This window comes from Zalophus californianus, chromosome 12 (genome assembly GCF_009762305.2).
Source record: "Zalophus californianus isolate mZalCal1 chromosome 12, mZalCal1.pri.v2, whole genome shotgun sequence".
NCBI classification, from domain to species: domain Eukaryota; kingdom Metazoa; phylum Chordata; class Mammalia; order Carnivora; family Otariidae; genus Zalophus; species Zalophus californianus.
The window spans coordinates 47,520,325-47,535,857 of NC_045606.1; the positions used below are offsets into that span (position 1 = coordinate 47,520,325).

The 15,533-nt window shown below is 34.9% G+C and overlaps 1 protein-coding gene across 2 annotated transcripts in view; it reads right to left on the reverse strand.

Moving 5' to 3' along the window:
- The window catches only part of AGMO (alkylglycerol monooxygenase), a 390,408-nt gene that overhangs the window by 187,175 nt on the left and 187,700 nt on the right, over positions 1-15,533 (reverse strand). For both annotated transcript variants that reach the window (XM_027573869.1, XM_027573870.1), the window contains one exon: positions 9,916-10,011. In XM_027573869.1, coding sequence (XP_027429670.1) covers positions 9,916-10,011 — 96 coding nt within the window. The remainder of the gene's footprint in view (positions 1-9,915; positions 10,012-15,533) is intronic.

Here is a 15,533-nt window from a genome sequence, read left to right on the forward strand (position 1 = left end):
ACTTATATACACAAACATATATTCACATAATAGATGAACCACATTTTGTTTTTTGCTATCAAGGAACTCAGAATAATGGGAGAAACAGAGTTTAGCAACAAATACAATATAGATGTATAAGAAGTAAACTTCAGCATTATTAACTGGATGCTTTTCATAAGCAGGAACCAATGTGTCATAGTATTCATGTCCCCCAACAGACCTTACTCTTCATTCATTAACTGCCAATATGGAAATGGAAATAAACACAGCAGTAATGTACAGAAAATGCACTTATAGAGTTAAGGAGGAGGTGAAAAAAGACATTCTGAAGGAAGTGGTAATTGAGTTGCATCATGAAGAATGTTTGGAAAAGGTCATCAACAAAGAGAGCATGTATAAGTACAGAAAATGAACAAGCATTTGGGGTGCTTGAGAGCAAAATGCCGTGTGGTTTAGCTGGAGCATCTGACTAATGGGATGAGAATGGAGAGGTAAGCAAGGGCCATATTCTAAGAACCCTGAAATCCATTCATGAATTTAAGGTATTTGATTTTGTCTTGGAGGCAGCAAAAAGCCATTCAAAACTTCTTTTTGTGGATATTTGTTCTCATTTTGGCAGTGCCTGATATAATTGGGTTTCTAAAATCTTCACCATGTTTGTTGTATGCAAATATTTGGAAGAGCAAAGAGTCTGTAGGAACAGAAAAGAATAAAATTCTACCATAACAATCTATGTAATTGATAGAAGGAGCAAAAGCTAAGATGAGATAACAGAATGGAAAGGTTAAGAGAGATCAAAGTGCTGTTTAGGAGGAAAACGAGTGTACAATACTTTAAAAGAGTGAAAGGATGAGCTACTAACAATTGTGCCAGGAAAACACATATATTGGGGTTGTTCCAGGTAATCCGGGTCATCTCTAAGAAATGTAAAATCAGGGCGCCTTGGTGGCTCATTCGGTTAAGCGACTGCCTTCGGCTCAGGCCATGCTCCTGGAGTCCCGGGATCGAGTCCCACATCGGGCTTCCTACTCAGCAGGGAGTCTGCTTCTCCCTCTGACCCTCTTCCCTCTCGTGCTCTCTATCTCTCATTCTCTCTCTCTCTCATTCTCTCTCTGAAATAAATAAATAAAATCTTAAAAAAAAAAAGAAATGTAAAATCAGTGACACCAGATTTCAGAGGGGGAAAGGAAAAAATAGTTTATCAGGTTTTGAATCACGTATCTACTACTAATTAGCTACAACATTATGCAAATTATTTAATCTCTAGATACTTCAATTTCTTCTCTTTGAATTGGGACAGTAGGATTGTATGATGCTTAAATAAGCAAATCTTATTTTTAAAGATTATTTATTTGAGAGAGAGAGAGAGAGAGTGCACAAGCAGAGGGGAGGGGCTGAGGGAGAGGGAGAAGCAGGCTCTCAGCTGAGCAGGGAGCCCCACGTGGGGCTCAATCCCACTGGGATCATCATGCGAGCCAAAAGCAGACACTTAACCAACTGAGCCAACCAGGCGACCCTAAAAAAACAAATCTTATGAAATTCTTAGCAGTGACCGACACATGGTCTGAGCTACATACGTAATTACTCTCAATAGAAGAGACACTTTATGAAGAACAAATTTGAGTTGGGCCTTAAAGAATGTATAGAATAGCGAAATGTAGAAAATATGAAAGAAGAGAAACAGTAATGATTATATAGCAGATGTATTTGGGAAATAGAAAATAGTCAACTTTGAGTGAAATGCACAGAATGGGAAGTAACAGGATGTACACAGGAAATCTATTTGAAGGCAGGGCATGAGAAGCATAAAATTAAAGCAATTTAGACTTTGCTCATCAAGCAACTGAACATCACCAAGGGATTTTCAGTAGGACTAACCTCTGAGGATAGATTAAATTTTAAGAGGGACAAATAGAAGTGTATAAAGGTCACGTAGTAATTTGGTCCAGACAAGATTACAACTGAGTTCTGTCCTAACTAACCAACAGCTTTGATCTTCTTTCACTGTGCCATATGGGTTCTTTAGGAACCCCGTTGCCTCCCATCATGGTACACTGAGATATAACCAAATAAATATATTGTTTGAAGAGGAAGGGTGATAAGTAGGTAATGGCCAAAACATAAGCTCTGAAGTCAGATGTGTTACCTTATATAAACTGCAGAATCTCAATATTCTTTTTTTTAAAAAGGATAGTGTTTGCTCACGAAGTTAGTGAATATAAAAGTTCCAGTTCTCTGAAATCGTCTATTAAATTTCTGGGATAGTTTCCTGCTGTGTGTACTTCTACCATGTACCCTTAAAATAAAGCCTCATTAACTGAGGTTATTTGAACTTATATTCATTCTTTACAAACTATAAAAGTTTAATTGACCTTTAGTGATTCAAATTATTCTATGGGAATTAAACGAAAATTTTTTGTTTAGCACATATTGGATGTTTAATACATGGTGGCTATTATAACATTAAGATGAGAAATGGATGAGAACAAGGAATCTGGAGCCTTACTACTTGGTACAAAGCCCAGGTTTGACACTTACCAGTCCTATGATGCAGGACAAGTTACTTAGTAGACTTAATTTGAGGAAATAGTATTACCTATTCTATAGACTTGTTATGAAGATTTAACGAGATAGCATTTGTTAAAACGCTTAAAATACTTCCCGAAAAAGTGAGTTCTGGATAAGTAAATGACATACAAAATGAAATAAATAAGAGAAATAAACAGAAATGTAATCTCTTCATATTTTTTCCTTGGGACATATCAGACCAATGACAAATATCAGTAATTGAGAATTTGTGGCTTGGAATGACTGAAACTGTTTAGTCTTCTAAAATTCAGTCATTTTTAAGTATCTTTTGAGCTACATTTCCTTCACTCAGAATATTGTATCTCATTGTTCCAGTCTTTAATTTTTTTTGTCCTTTTATTACGTGCAAGACTATGAATGAAATAGGCACTCAGTGGATGTCTGTGGGATATAATAATTGAAATATTTTAAAAGATATATTGAATTTGACAAGTTTCATAATTTTCTACATTGATTAGTTCCTGAATTAGAAAAAAAAGATTATGACAAAAAAACCTGAAGAATGCATTTCATGATCAGAATCTCAAAGTCATAAAGATACACATTTTTCTAAAGCAAATTCGTGCATTATTTCCTTAAGTCTAAAATACAACTGCATTTATTCATATTAACAATTCATACTAACCAAAATATGGACTGCATTAAAATTATAAGTTACAAAATGTATATGAATAATCATAAGGATGGCTAGGAATGGTTAGTAAGTGACATAAGTTAAAATAGGTATCTGGATTGCAGAAAAGATAAGAACAATAACAATAGTACTGCAAATACCTAATCTATAGATTAGAATATGAACTATCTTTTTTAATACTCAATACTGTGTATTGTTATTATCTTTATTTTATATGAGAAGAAACTAAGGCACAGGAAGGTAAAGTAAACTGTCCAAGGTCATAGTAATAGTAATAAATGAAGTCAGGACTTGAACCCATGCAATATAATCCCTGAGGCCACAAAAGGAAAACAGTTTACATTATGTGAATAGTATTACTTACTTTTCTTTCTTTCTTTTTTTTTTTTAAGTAAACTCTACACCCAACATGGGGCAGGAACTCATGATCCTGAGATCAAGAGTCCCATGTTCTATGGATTGAGCCAGCCAGGTGCCCCTACTTTAACTATTATTTTTAGAATTTTATTTATTTATTTGAGATAGAGAGAGAGAGAGAGCATGAGCTTGAGGGCGGGACAGAGGGAGAGGCAGAGGGAGAAGTAGGCTCACCACTGAGCAAGGAGCCTGACCTGGGGCTCGATCCCATGACCCTGAGATCATGACCTGAGTCGAAGGCAGACGCTTAATAGACTGAGCCACCCAGGCGCCCTACTTTTATTGTATTTTTAAAAAAGCAATTGAGATGAATAACTATGTGTCACAATATTCATATTTAAGTTTTAATAATTGCAGTATGTGAAATATTCGAGAATATCTTCCCGTATCATCTTTATGCAAAATAAATACTAATTTGTTAATGAAAAAGCTTTGTCAACTAGCTTAATAATTATAATACATTTCTCATCTACACAAAGAACAAAACAGAAATCTGAGATAAACTAAACATGTTTCTCTTCAATCATGACTTAAAATTCATGTTACAAATATTATATATTTAATATAAAATGGTTTAATAAAATGATAGGATGAAATAGATAAACATACTTAAACTACATTTTTACACAAGACTGGGTCTTGGTAGACTCCATAAGATCTTGAAGAACAGATAAATACTGCTAGACTTCCATGAAAATCATAATGTTGGATATAAAAGGGCCATAAGGAAACCACTCTATTAGTTGTATGAAGAAGTGAGATCTAAATCTCTGCTCAGGCTGCTACCATTCTATGGTTTTTGCTGCTATAAAGTTATGTTTCCCTATTATTTTCCGTACCTCCTTATTTCTGTAAACTTCCAGTTCTTTTTGTCTCTTGTTATGTAGCTTCATAATTCCACTACACATCTCTTATGCTTTCTAATTTTACCCCCTGCATTCCTGCAGTTCTCCTATATTCTAATTTCTCCTGATGCTGACTCTATAGGTGTATCATGTCTATATCCCCAAAGAAAAGATCTGATTGGGACAGTTGTATGAGCATAGTATTGCCGATGAGAAGACTTTTTTTCCTCATACCTCGCCAACTAGAGCTCTGAAGGCAGCGTTTGTGCTTCATGGATATAGTTAGCTCAGTGGGCTTCTAATAGGATGAGGGCCCTAGGGCATGTCCTGATTGCAAGGAGAAGGGGGTGAGAGTGGGAAGAGCTGAAGAAGAAGTGCCAGTCTCATCGAGCTAGGATCAGAAATCGAAATTTGAGACTGCATGAGTGACTGGAAACTGAAATGTTTCTTTCCTGTAAAGGAAGGGCCCACAGAGAGAGAAGTCACAATCCACATACGAGTCTCCTGACTCTTGAATTAAGAGTCTTGGCTGACTCTTAAATATTCATGCAAATACTCATGCATAGGAAGAAGTACTAAGGAACTTGCTGAAAAGCTAGGTAGGTAAAAAGCTAGAAAATTGCCAACAAAGATCTCAACTGCGGCGGGGTGCTCATAAGAGAACAAGTAGAATGCAAATTCTACTAAATTAAAGTGGCTTTGTAAACACCACAGGAATTTCATAAAAAACAAAGAAGATATGGGGCACCTGGATGGCTCAGTCAGTTAAGCGTCTGACTTTGTCTCAGGTCAAGAGCCCACTCACAGTCTAGCCCTGGCAGCAGGGAGCCCCACCTTGAGCACTGCCTCAGGCTCCGTGCTCAGCGGGGAGTCTGCTTCTCCTCTCTTTCTCCCTCTGCCCCTCCCTCCGCTTGTGCTCTTTGTTTCTCTCTCAAATAAATAAACAAAATCTTAAAAAAAAAAAAAGGATAGTTCTTGCCCTGAGATTAAAGGCCACCAATTAAAGACCACCAAGGATAATAAATATGCACCAGGACTAAAGACCATACTAAAAGTTGCAGGTCCTATCAAAGCCTCCAAAAATGCAGGATAATTAGCTAATTATTTCACTGCCTCCTACAATAAAAATAACAAAATGTCAGAGGACTATAACAGAATCTATAGAATATAACAAATTCTATAAACAGAATATAACAGAATCTAATCCTTACAACAAACGTGCCATGGAGATGGGCATATAATAATAATAATAATAATAATAATAATTTACTAGACAGAGAAGAAGGAAAACGTGATCCGTAACAAGAAAAATAAGTCAATTGAAGTAGACTTGTACATGACTCAGATGTTGGAATTAACAGATGAGAATTTTAGAATACTTAAGCTAAAACTTAAAGGAAAAGACAGCCATAATGAGTGACAGACACTTTCAGCAGAGAAGCAAAAACTATTTATAAATAAAAATGGAAATTTGAAAATTTAAGGCATAGTATCTGATGTGAGAAATCCACTGAATGGGCTTAAAAGTACATTAGAGAGAGCAGGTGAAAAGGTAATTAAACCTGAAGATAAATTAATAGAAATTAACCAATCTAAATAAGAAAGTGGAATTTAAAAAATTAGAGAGCATTACTGTGATATGAATCAATATCAAATAGTCTAATAAACATGTATTTTTAGTCCAAAGAGAAGAGAGAGAGAAAGGTGTAGATACAATGTGTAAGGAAATAATGGCCAGGTTTGTTTGTTTCAAAATTGGACCTAAAATATACTCTCTGTGAACTCTAAGCAATGAAGCAAAAAAAAAAAAAAAAAAAAAAAGGAGAGAGAGAGAGAGAGAGAGAGAGAGAGAAATATATGGCATAAATAAAGGAAAGAAAGAAAGAAAACTGTCTATTCAAAGACTATACAATTGTCCATAAGAAAGTCCTGGAGAATTTTTAAACAAATTATTTTATCGTTTGTACAAACAAGTCTTCCTATTAAGCTATAATAATCAATAATGTGAGAGATTGGTATAAGAGGAAACAAATCAATGGAAGAGAATAGAAGTCTAAAATTAGAGCCGATCACATACGGTCAATTTCTTTTCAACAAAGGACTCAGGTCATCTAATGGCTGAAAGAAAGTTTCTATTCTTAAATGGTGCAATAGTAAGTGGGTATTCATAAAAACAATAATCGAAGAGTTCTTAGAGAAAATACAAAAAGCAAACAAAAAACCCCCACCTAAACTAACCATTAAAAAAAGATAAACTAAACTTCAAAATTCAATATTTTTTTCAAAAGTAATCAAAAAGAAAATAAAAAGCATGCTATAGGATGGGGAACTATAATTGAAATACATATATCTGACAGTGATTTATATCCAGAATCTATAAAGAATTCCAAGTCACTTAGACAAACAACTCAATAAAAAATAAAAGCTTGAACAGGCAGTTTATTAAATCAAATGCATCAATACCCAATAAGTACATGGAATGCTGCACAACATCATCAATGTTTTGTTATTATTTGGGAAGTATTACCACAAAGAGAGAGCTCCTTGCCCACATTAGAATGGGTTAAATTAATGTTAATATCTCATAATAATTCTTCTCCCTAGTCATCCCAAATATCTCTCCCCTGGGAAAAGAGTTGGCTACCCATGTGTACTTCTAGAAACATTTCATGCATTTGTGAACCTATAAAACATATAGTTGTTTTCCCTTTTTTAATATAAATATTAGCATACACTATACACTGTTATTTGGGTATCTCTCCATATTAGTACAGAAAAAGATTGCTCATTTTGTTTGTAACTGCATCATATTCCATTTAGGGGCTTCAGTTTAGCGCTATAAAAATCCTTGAATCATATGGGTTCAAATCTTCAATACCAAAGAGTCATTTCTCTTTTATATTTCTTTGCACAAACATCAACAGATATGTACATGAACAATGATGGTAAATCAAAGGTAACAGATAATGATAAGGTACTAGATAATGTTACTATGACTATCATACTGTGTTAATCAACTAATACCCAAATATCATCTAAAATATCAAAAAAAAGACAACATTCCACAACTCTTAACTTTAAAACATGTATTAAATAATAAGTTTTTCTACTTGCCTTTAGTGAACTCAGAAGAAAAGAGTGTCACTGACTACGTGTTGCAGACACTTTGGATGAATGAACAATAAACAAAAACAGAGGCAAAAATTAAAGAACAGAGTACAGTTTATAGCAGAAGGTTTTGTAACTTTCAGAAAAGAGGAAAGGGATGGACACTATTATTATAAACTCTTTAGTTTGTTTTAGGATCTATTTTTTTCTCTCACATACAATCTTTCAAAAGCATGTTGTTACTGTTTTGCTTTTTTTTTTTACCTTCTCTTATCCTAACCTGACTGATGACATGAATGAACCGGTCTTCACGCTGAAAAAAATCAGTACCTCCTTAAAGCCAAATCCCCCTCAGAGTGAAAACTGATTTCATGGATGTCAGTAGCCATGAAACAACTGAAAGAATCAAACCTCCATTCAGGACCATTCGGGGCTCCTTGGCCACCATTGTTATGTGTACCATGGCTGGAATAATGTTTCTGTGAATGGAGTATGGTTTCTGTGTATTAAACTTTGAAAAACTAGGGCAAGCACACGATAATAATAATTTTTTTAAAAGTTAAGTCCTCTCTCCACTCCAGTTCTTGATTCCACTCACCCCCCTCTCCAGTAACAGCCACTGTTAAAAATCTCTTGGTTCTCTTTCCTGTATGATTCTGTTATTTTAAACAAGTGGTAGTATGCTGTCTATAATAATAAATTAATTAAAAGCATACCTGTAAAAAAATAATCTTATAAATGTATTCACACCTAATAATGTAATTTAAAATTTCAAAAGCCAAACCTCAATTGCAGAAAGTGTGTTCTTGCTTCCTGTGCAGCTCAACTGTAGTAATTATACACGATACAATACTTTCAAAAATATGAAAAAAAATATGAAGGACAACACAGGTGAAAGGTTGTAATGCGTTGCTTTGAGTTTGGAAATGAAGCCACCTGGAGGTCCTGAGCTTAAAAGAGATGTCTCACCACTGGCTTTCCCCCACTGCCCCTCTACATACTGCAATGAAACTCAAGCTCACAGACCTCTCAGAGTGGCACAGGAAAGGCGGAAGTAACTTAGGCACCATTGTTCTGACCCAACACGTGGTTTGACCTATAGCAGAGCTGCTATAAAAATGTAATTCTCCTTTAACCCCTCCAAGTAAATCATCAGAAAGCTTTCCTCTACTGATTTAAACAAATTTGGTCTTTGACCTCTACAGTCAGAATTGGCCTCAACAGCTCTTTCAGATGGTTGTCCTATTGACTGTTTGATGTATGTCAACTGCCATAAAATGCAATGCTATTTCAACACAGGTTTTCAAATAATGCCACATATGTCCAAAGTCATAGTAACAGTCTCTTTATTCCAAGTAGAGCGGTAGCATGAAATACTGCAGATTAATGAAATAATGCACTTTGTTGTATCAGGCTTTGCTATCGAATGCCGCTGTGATTTGCGGTATTGTTCAACCAGCTGCAACACCTGTCAACATGTTTCCTACGGAACTTCAAAAGGCTTCCAACAAACGCCAAATGCTTGGAGAGGGTCTCATGTGTATAAGTAAAAATTGTTCTGGGTCTGCGATTTTTGGTATTTAACAACCAGAACAGTACAAGGTTCATAAAACAATCAGTTGCTTAATGATCTATCTGCAAACATTCAAATCTGACAATTTGAGATACCACAGAAAACCCAAGAAATTATATTTGCTCATTTTTCTGGTGGGGGGAAACCTAAACATATTGAACACTCTCTAAATAAAACCTAAACTCTAAAATTAAAGCAAGATTTCTAGTCAAACGATATTTTCACAACTTTTATAAGCATTAAACTTTTTTCAAGGAGTTCCCACTGATTGATATATGTATGTGTAAATATGTATATTAAAATGTGTCAATATTGACACATAAATATTGTTTATTATATAAATTATAGCATAAAATAATAATTAACATACTAAATATATAAAATTACATATATTTATAAATATCTAAAAATTTATATATATAAATTTGTATCTTTAAGTTGAAATGTATTTCAACATCTTTTGGTAAACAATGTTTAATAAACTGTAATACAGGAAGATATTGTATTGAATATAGTATTAGAATGTTTTGGTACTTCATATTTCAAAAAATTGTTTTATTTAATTGAGACCAACTGGCCTCATTGCTTCTTATAAACTTTGCAATATATATTCAATAAAAAGGAATAAAAATGAACAGATGTTTCTCCTTAAAGAAGGCAGACAAAGATTTCTCTTACACAATAAATCAGCTGCTAGTGGATTTCCAGGACATTGCTTCAGGCTAACTATTTAGGTATAAAACTTAAAAAAAATAAAAAAGAGTTACCTCTGTGTGGATCCAAAATTGGTAGAGAAGATTGAACTGAAGATGAACAGCATATACTGAAGGTGGTACGAAGAGGGCCAGGGGAGAGTAGAATATCTGAAAAATTGAAAATTTTAAAATTTACACATATTAATTATCAACATAAAATACACTTTTACTAATGGTTCAACATTATGAGTATAAACTTCATGAATACACCTTATTCTTTAGCAAATATACCTTATTCTGTATATTTTATTGCCACATTTGACTTTGCAACATTAATTTTCCACATGGTGTTAAAGTTACAGACATGTTGGAATTAAGTCCACCAGACTTTTAGTTCGCATTTAATATTGTCTAATTAAAATAGCATACGTGGTGTGTTATTTCCTTAATCTTGAAAATGTTGGATGTGTTTCCTGGAAGTAAAGAGGTTTTTCTTATACACACAAACACTCACTTTACGTTAAAAAAAAAAAAAAAGGAAAAAGAAAGAAACATGTACCTTTATACCTTGACAGTTCCCAAAAACTGTTATTATGGCCTGGCATGCTTAGTAATAAAATTAAATTATAATTTAAAAAAGTAACTTCATATAAGAATATAGCAAGAGGATGGAATACATTTTCTTTTTTAAATATATTTTTATGTGGTTGATTGAGAGCATGATATGTCCTAAATTTTTCAAAGTTAGTAAGGAGGAAGCTATGATACAATGCCATAGTGGTAACAAAAATTTTAAAGGTCTGTATTTCCTAACAGACGGAAATGCCTCTGCCTTGGAAAAACAACTTATGCTTAAACCACAGAAGTGGTTAGAATCAACTAATAGGCACAATCTGCTGTGTTCTCCTAATGACTTTGATCTCCAAGAGTGATTTCATGTTGTAAGAAAACATTTCATTAAATGAAACACTAAACAAACAAATAAGAATAAAAGGAATCTTTCCTCCACTTTACACTTTGGATTTTATAGAGTTAATATTTCCAAAAGACTAGATCTTTTAAAAACATTTCTTCTGAATATTAAATTTTATTTCTAAATATTGTTAAAGCCTTTGTTCTCAGGTCAGTATCATTTCAACTATGTTTAGTTGTGATGATGCATTTGAAATTGGACATTTACATAAACCCATCTAGTTTTTGTTTCGAACCCTAAGTCATGAAAAATCTCAACTGTCATCACAAGCAGGATCCGTTTTATTATTTATAAATGTATTATTCAGCAATGGATTGCATTAGTAAGCAACAAAAGAATACTGGGATCTTTTTCAAGACATCCATTTTAAGTCTGGGTTCTACTACAGAATCTCTCCGTGATGTTAACAAAGTTCTTAAACTTCTCTAGGCTTTAGTTTTCTCAAATGAGTGGTGAAGGAGAAAACCATTTGAAACTTAGCCAACCTTTTGGTTCCAAAAGATCTGTGATACTATTTTGAATTTTTTTTTAAAGATTTATTAATTTATTTTAGAGAAAGAAAGAGAGCAAGCGGCGAGTGGGGGGATGAGCAGAGGGAGAGAAGCACATTCCCCACTGAGAGCAGAGCCTGAAGCCAGGCTAGATCTCATCACCCTGAGATCATGACCTGAGCCGAAATCAAGTCAGCTGTTTACCTGACTGAGCCACCTAGGCACCCCTATTTTGATTTTTTAAAAATATATTCAAATAGCTCTCTTACAACAGGTTAATAAAAAATATTTGAAACATACATATAGCCTATGATAAAAGTATTTTAAGTTAAGGAGTATTTTGGAATCTTTGAGATGTGAATAAAAATGTAAAACAACTTATCTTGGATGCTTAATAGTTTTATTTGGAAAGAGAGCGCATACCAGATGAATATTTATATTTCATTGTAATTCCCCAAAGTGTGGAGAAATAGTCCTTTCAGATAGTAACAGCTCTTTTGGAAAAGGGGGTTCTATGCTCAACTAAGTTGTGAAGTAGTGACTTAAGCAAGTGAAATTTCTTCTGAGAACTTCTCAGTCTTTACGATGCTAATGTGAATCACAAGGGTGTTAGCCCATTGAATACTTTCCTAATGGGTTTCCGATAGGATTAGATTTCCTAAAAACAGTTTTGATAAACCAATGTCTCAAATCTTACAAATCAGTAAATATAATTAGCAGAAAACTGGAAAAATGAGCTCAGCATGAATTTCAAATAAGTAAACTTCTAGTAAGAAATAAAGATAAAGGTCAGGGAATAAAGTCACATGAACTACGTGAAAGTTAAATTCTTGTGATATATATAGTACTATAAAAAATCTAATGATACAACCAAGTTTCTAATGTCTAAAATGGAAAGCAGCTTAGTAAATGTTCAGGTCTGAAAATCCTCACTCACCTTTTCTACTTCACATCTTCACATTTCCAAATTCTTTGTAGTTTTTAAAACCAACTTAAGTGTCAGTTCCATCATAAAGCTGGAAATGGTACTACTTTGGGAGAAGAAATTTCTCCTTCCTCAAAGTTGGGTCAGGAGACATTACACCGCTTACCAAATATATCCATTTCTTCTATGCATTCAACTCATGTCATTCTGATTCCAAGGCTCTTGAACTTTAAATTTGACTGTCTTCCCTAGGTTATTTTGTTACCTTTTAATAGAGGTCATACATAACCCATTCACAAAGAAGAAAATAACCCAGACCTGTATGTGTGAAGACAGAATGAGGACAGGTCTAGAGGTGACCTTATGCTAATGGACAGAAGATGAGTGGGTTTTATTCTGCTCAAGTGAATGGAGCAGCCAGGGGTTGTGTGAAGGGGACCATCAACTAGGACATTAAGGAGAAACAAACTGAGGGTTCTAGAGGGGTGGGGGGTGGGGGGATGGGTTAGCCTGGTGATGGGTATTAAAGAGGGCACGTACTGAATGGAGCACTGGGTGTTATACGCAAACAATGCATCATGGAACACTACATCAAAAACTAATGATGTACTGTATGGTGATTAACATAACATAATAAAATTTTAAAAAAGGGGATGGGAAATGTAAGTATCTCAGACTTGCTGAAAGTATTGGAGAGTGTGCTGAGAGATTGGTTTGGACTGTGAGATTCACAGACAGATCTGAGGGAGACTGTGAACCCCCTCGACATCACTGCAACAAAGTATGAGCTTCTGTGCTTGGAAGCACATGCAATTTTCTAAAGAAACCATCTATATATAGCTTTCATCAGAGAGTCTCTGGTGATTCTATGACTCATCACAGCCCAACAAAGCAAAAGACAAAAGATAATTTAGACTTTGGTCAAAACCAGGAGGGGAGCCTTTTAATGCCATTCTAAGGAGACTAGATTTATCCCAGGCTGTGAGAGAGCAGTTAAAAAAATTTTTTTAAAGCTTGTAAGAAATATAAAAATAGGTTTGAAATCTATCTCACTAGCCCAGTGAAAAATAGCACCCATTTATGCACAACTGTAGTCACGAAGATAAAGGAGCAGAATACATGCAAGGGATCTAAGGCTTTGGTAACTATCTAAACATAGGACATGAGAGGGACAGAGGAGTATCAGAAGACACCCAGATTTGTAGGCTTGTATGTTGGGTGATACTGTTTACTAAGAGAGCAGATAGCAGGAAGAAGAGGTTTATAAGGTTCAACCTAGGGAGTGCTTGTTGGAGTCCTTGAGGTATATCCCAAGGAAGCTGTTGAATAAGCAAATATGTTGTGCAAATATCAACTGAACTGAAAAATGACACTGAATTTGTAGGTTTGTATGAGCGGAGCAGTAGGCCTGAAATCCAGATTTCACTAAGTTTAAAAATCACTCAAAAGAGGTATTGAAATAGAGGTAGGGATTACTTACTTCTCTTTCTGTAAGAACAAGGAAGGAGAGAGCTGGGGGTTTTCCTTCAATAGAACATATGGATGGGGGAGATTTCATGTTTTTTTTTTTAATGTGAGAGATATGAATATATTTTTAGTATATTCAGAAAGAGCCAGTTAAGAGGAAGAGGGACAGATGTTAAGAGTAGCTGGTCAGACAAAGTCCAAGGCAGGAACTAAGACAGCAGCAATGTCACCAATTTAAGGATAAGACCTTTAGAAAAGAGGTGAACAATTTCTATAAAACTAGAGACAAGAAAGTGTGTGCACTTGTGACTTCACAAATCTTAATGCATATATCTGAAAAGAAAAGTAGAGAGGGAAAACCAGAAAAACTCACATTCTCTGTGAAGTTTTTAAATATGTTCATTGGCTGAAAGCAAGAAGCATGAGTGGAGAAGAGCCCTAGAGACTGCAGAATTCTGGAAGGTCTTCTCCCAGGAAGCGAGGACGGTGTGGTGAGCAGCACTGACCCCTCAGCTCCATCTGGAAGCCATACATGGAGCGGCAACAAGATGCTTGCTGGTGCTGCAGGGCACCTGTGGAGTTCAGCAAGCTGGGTGTGGGAATGAAGTAGGTGGGTGACTGAATTCAAGCACAGCTTGGGGATTTCAGGGCAGATGCAACAGAAGGAGGCAGACTTTTCCAGAGTCAAAGAAATGATGCACTTCAGGTTGGATGAAGTAGGAGATAAAGCCGTGAGGCATGACAAACTGGGAGGAAAAGCAGGGATCGAGAGAGGAGAGATGTCCACAAGTAAGCTACAAAGCAAACTGGTTCAAGTTAGGTGTCTAATTACTTTGAATGAAATGGGAAAATAAATTTAGCTCCAGGATTCATGTCTATCTTATTTTAATAAAATAGTTGAGCTTTACTAATATCTGTACTTGTATGATTCTCATTTATTTTTATAATGCTTTAGAGAAAAAAAATCCTTCATAATTGAGGAAATAAGATTGAATAATCAAGTACACCATCCCACATTCCTAAAATCTACATAATCTATCACAACACAGAACCGGATCTTGTGAACACAGATAGCTACTGATCTCTATCCTTAAAACACATCTACTTAAATTGTATGTTTGGATCAAGCACCTTAAGAACAGAGCACATGTCCTATTTCTCTTTATATCCCCAACCTTTGCCACCACGACCAGTTCTGCCAATCAAGACTTTATGTGGAAAACAAAAAAAGAATGGATGCCCATCTCAAAGTAAGAACAATTACATGTAAAGAGAGGTGAATATTTTAGCCACTTTTACATTTAAAGTAGCAATAAGATAATGCTGTCTTATGTAGAACTCTTCATTATGAGTCTTCTTATTTATCCTTCATCATAAAAACTACAAATGACTATCAAATTTCTGTAAAATGAAACATTAAATATCAGAGAAAAATTTTATTTTACCAAATTTTAAACTGACTTTGGTACACTACAGAATAATTCTATTTTCCCGATGCATGCTAGAATCAAGGCTCAAACTGGTCAAGATACAAACAAGCAAAGGGCTTCATTTATTTAATATGTGGACCTGAACTTTGTCTTATATGCTGTCTTTGAATGGTGGTTGAGGGTGGCAAGGGACGCCTTGGAGTTCTGAAGCAAAGTCCTGAGAGATGTTTTGTTTCTTTACTGCATAGGGGGCTCAGGGCATGCTTTCCATCTGTGACATAAGAGTTATGAGAATTTTATCCCTAATGTATTCGACTGCAGTACATCAAAGTTGTTAGTTTCTGTGTCTTTATTTGTTCACATTTGTCTTTATATAATTCTAACTCCCACATATTGAAAAATAG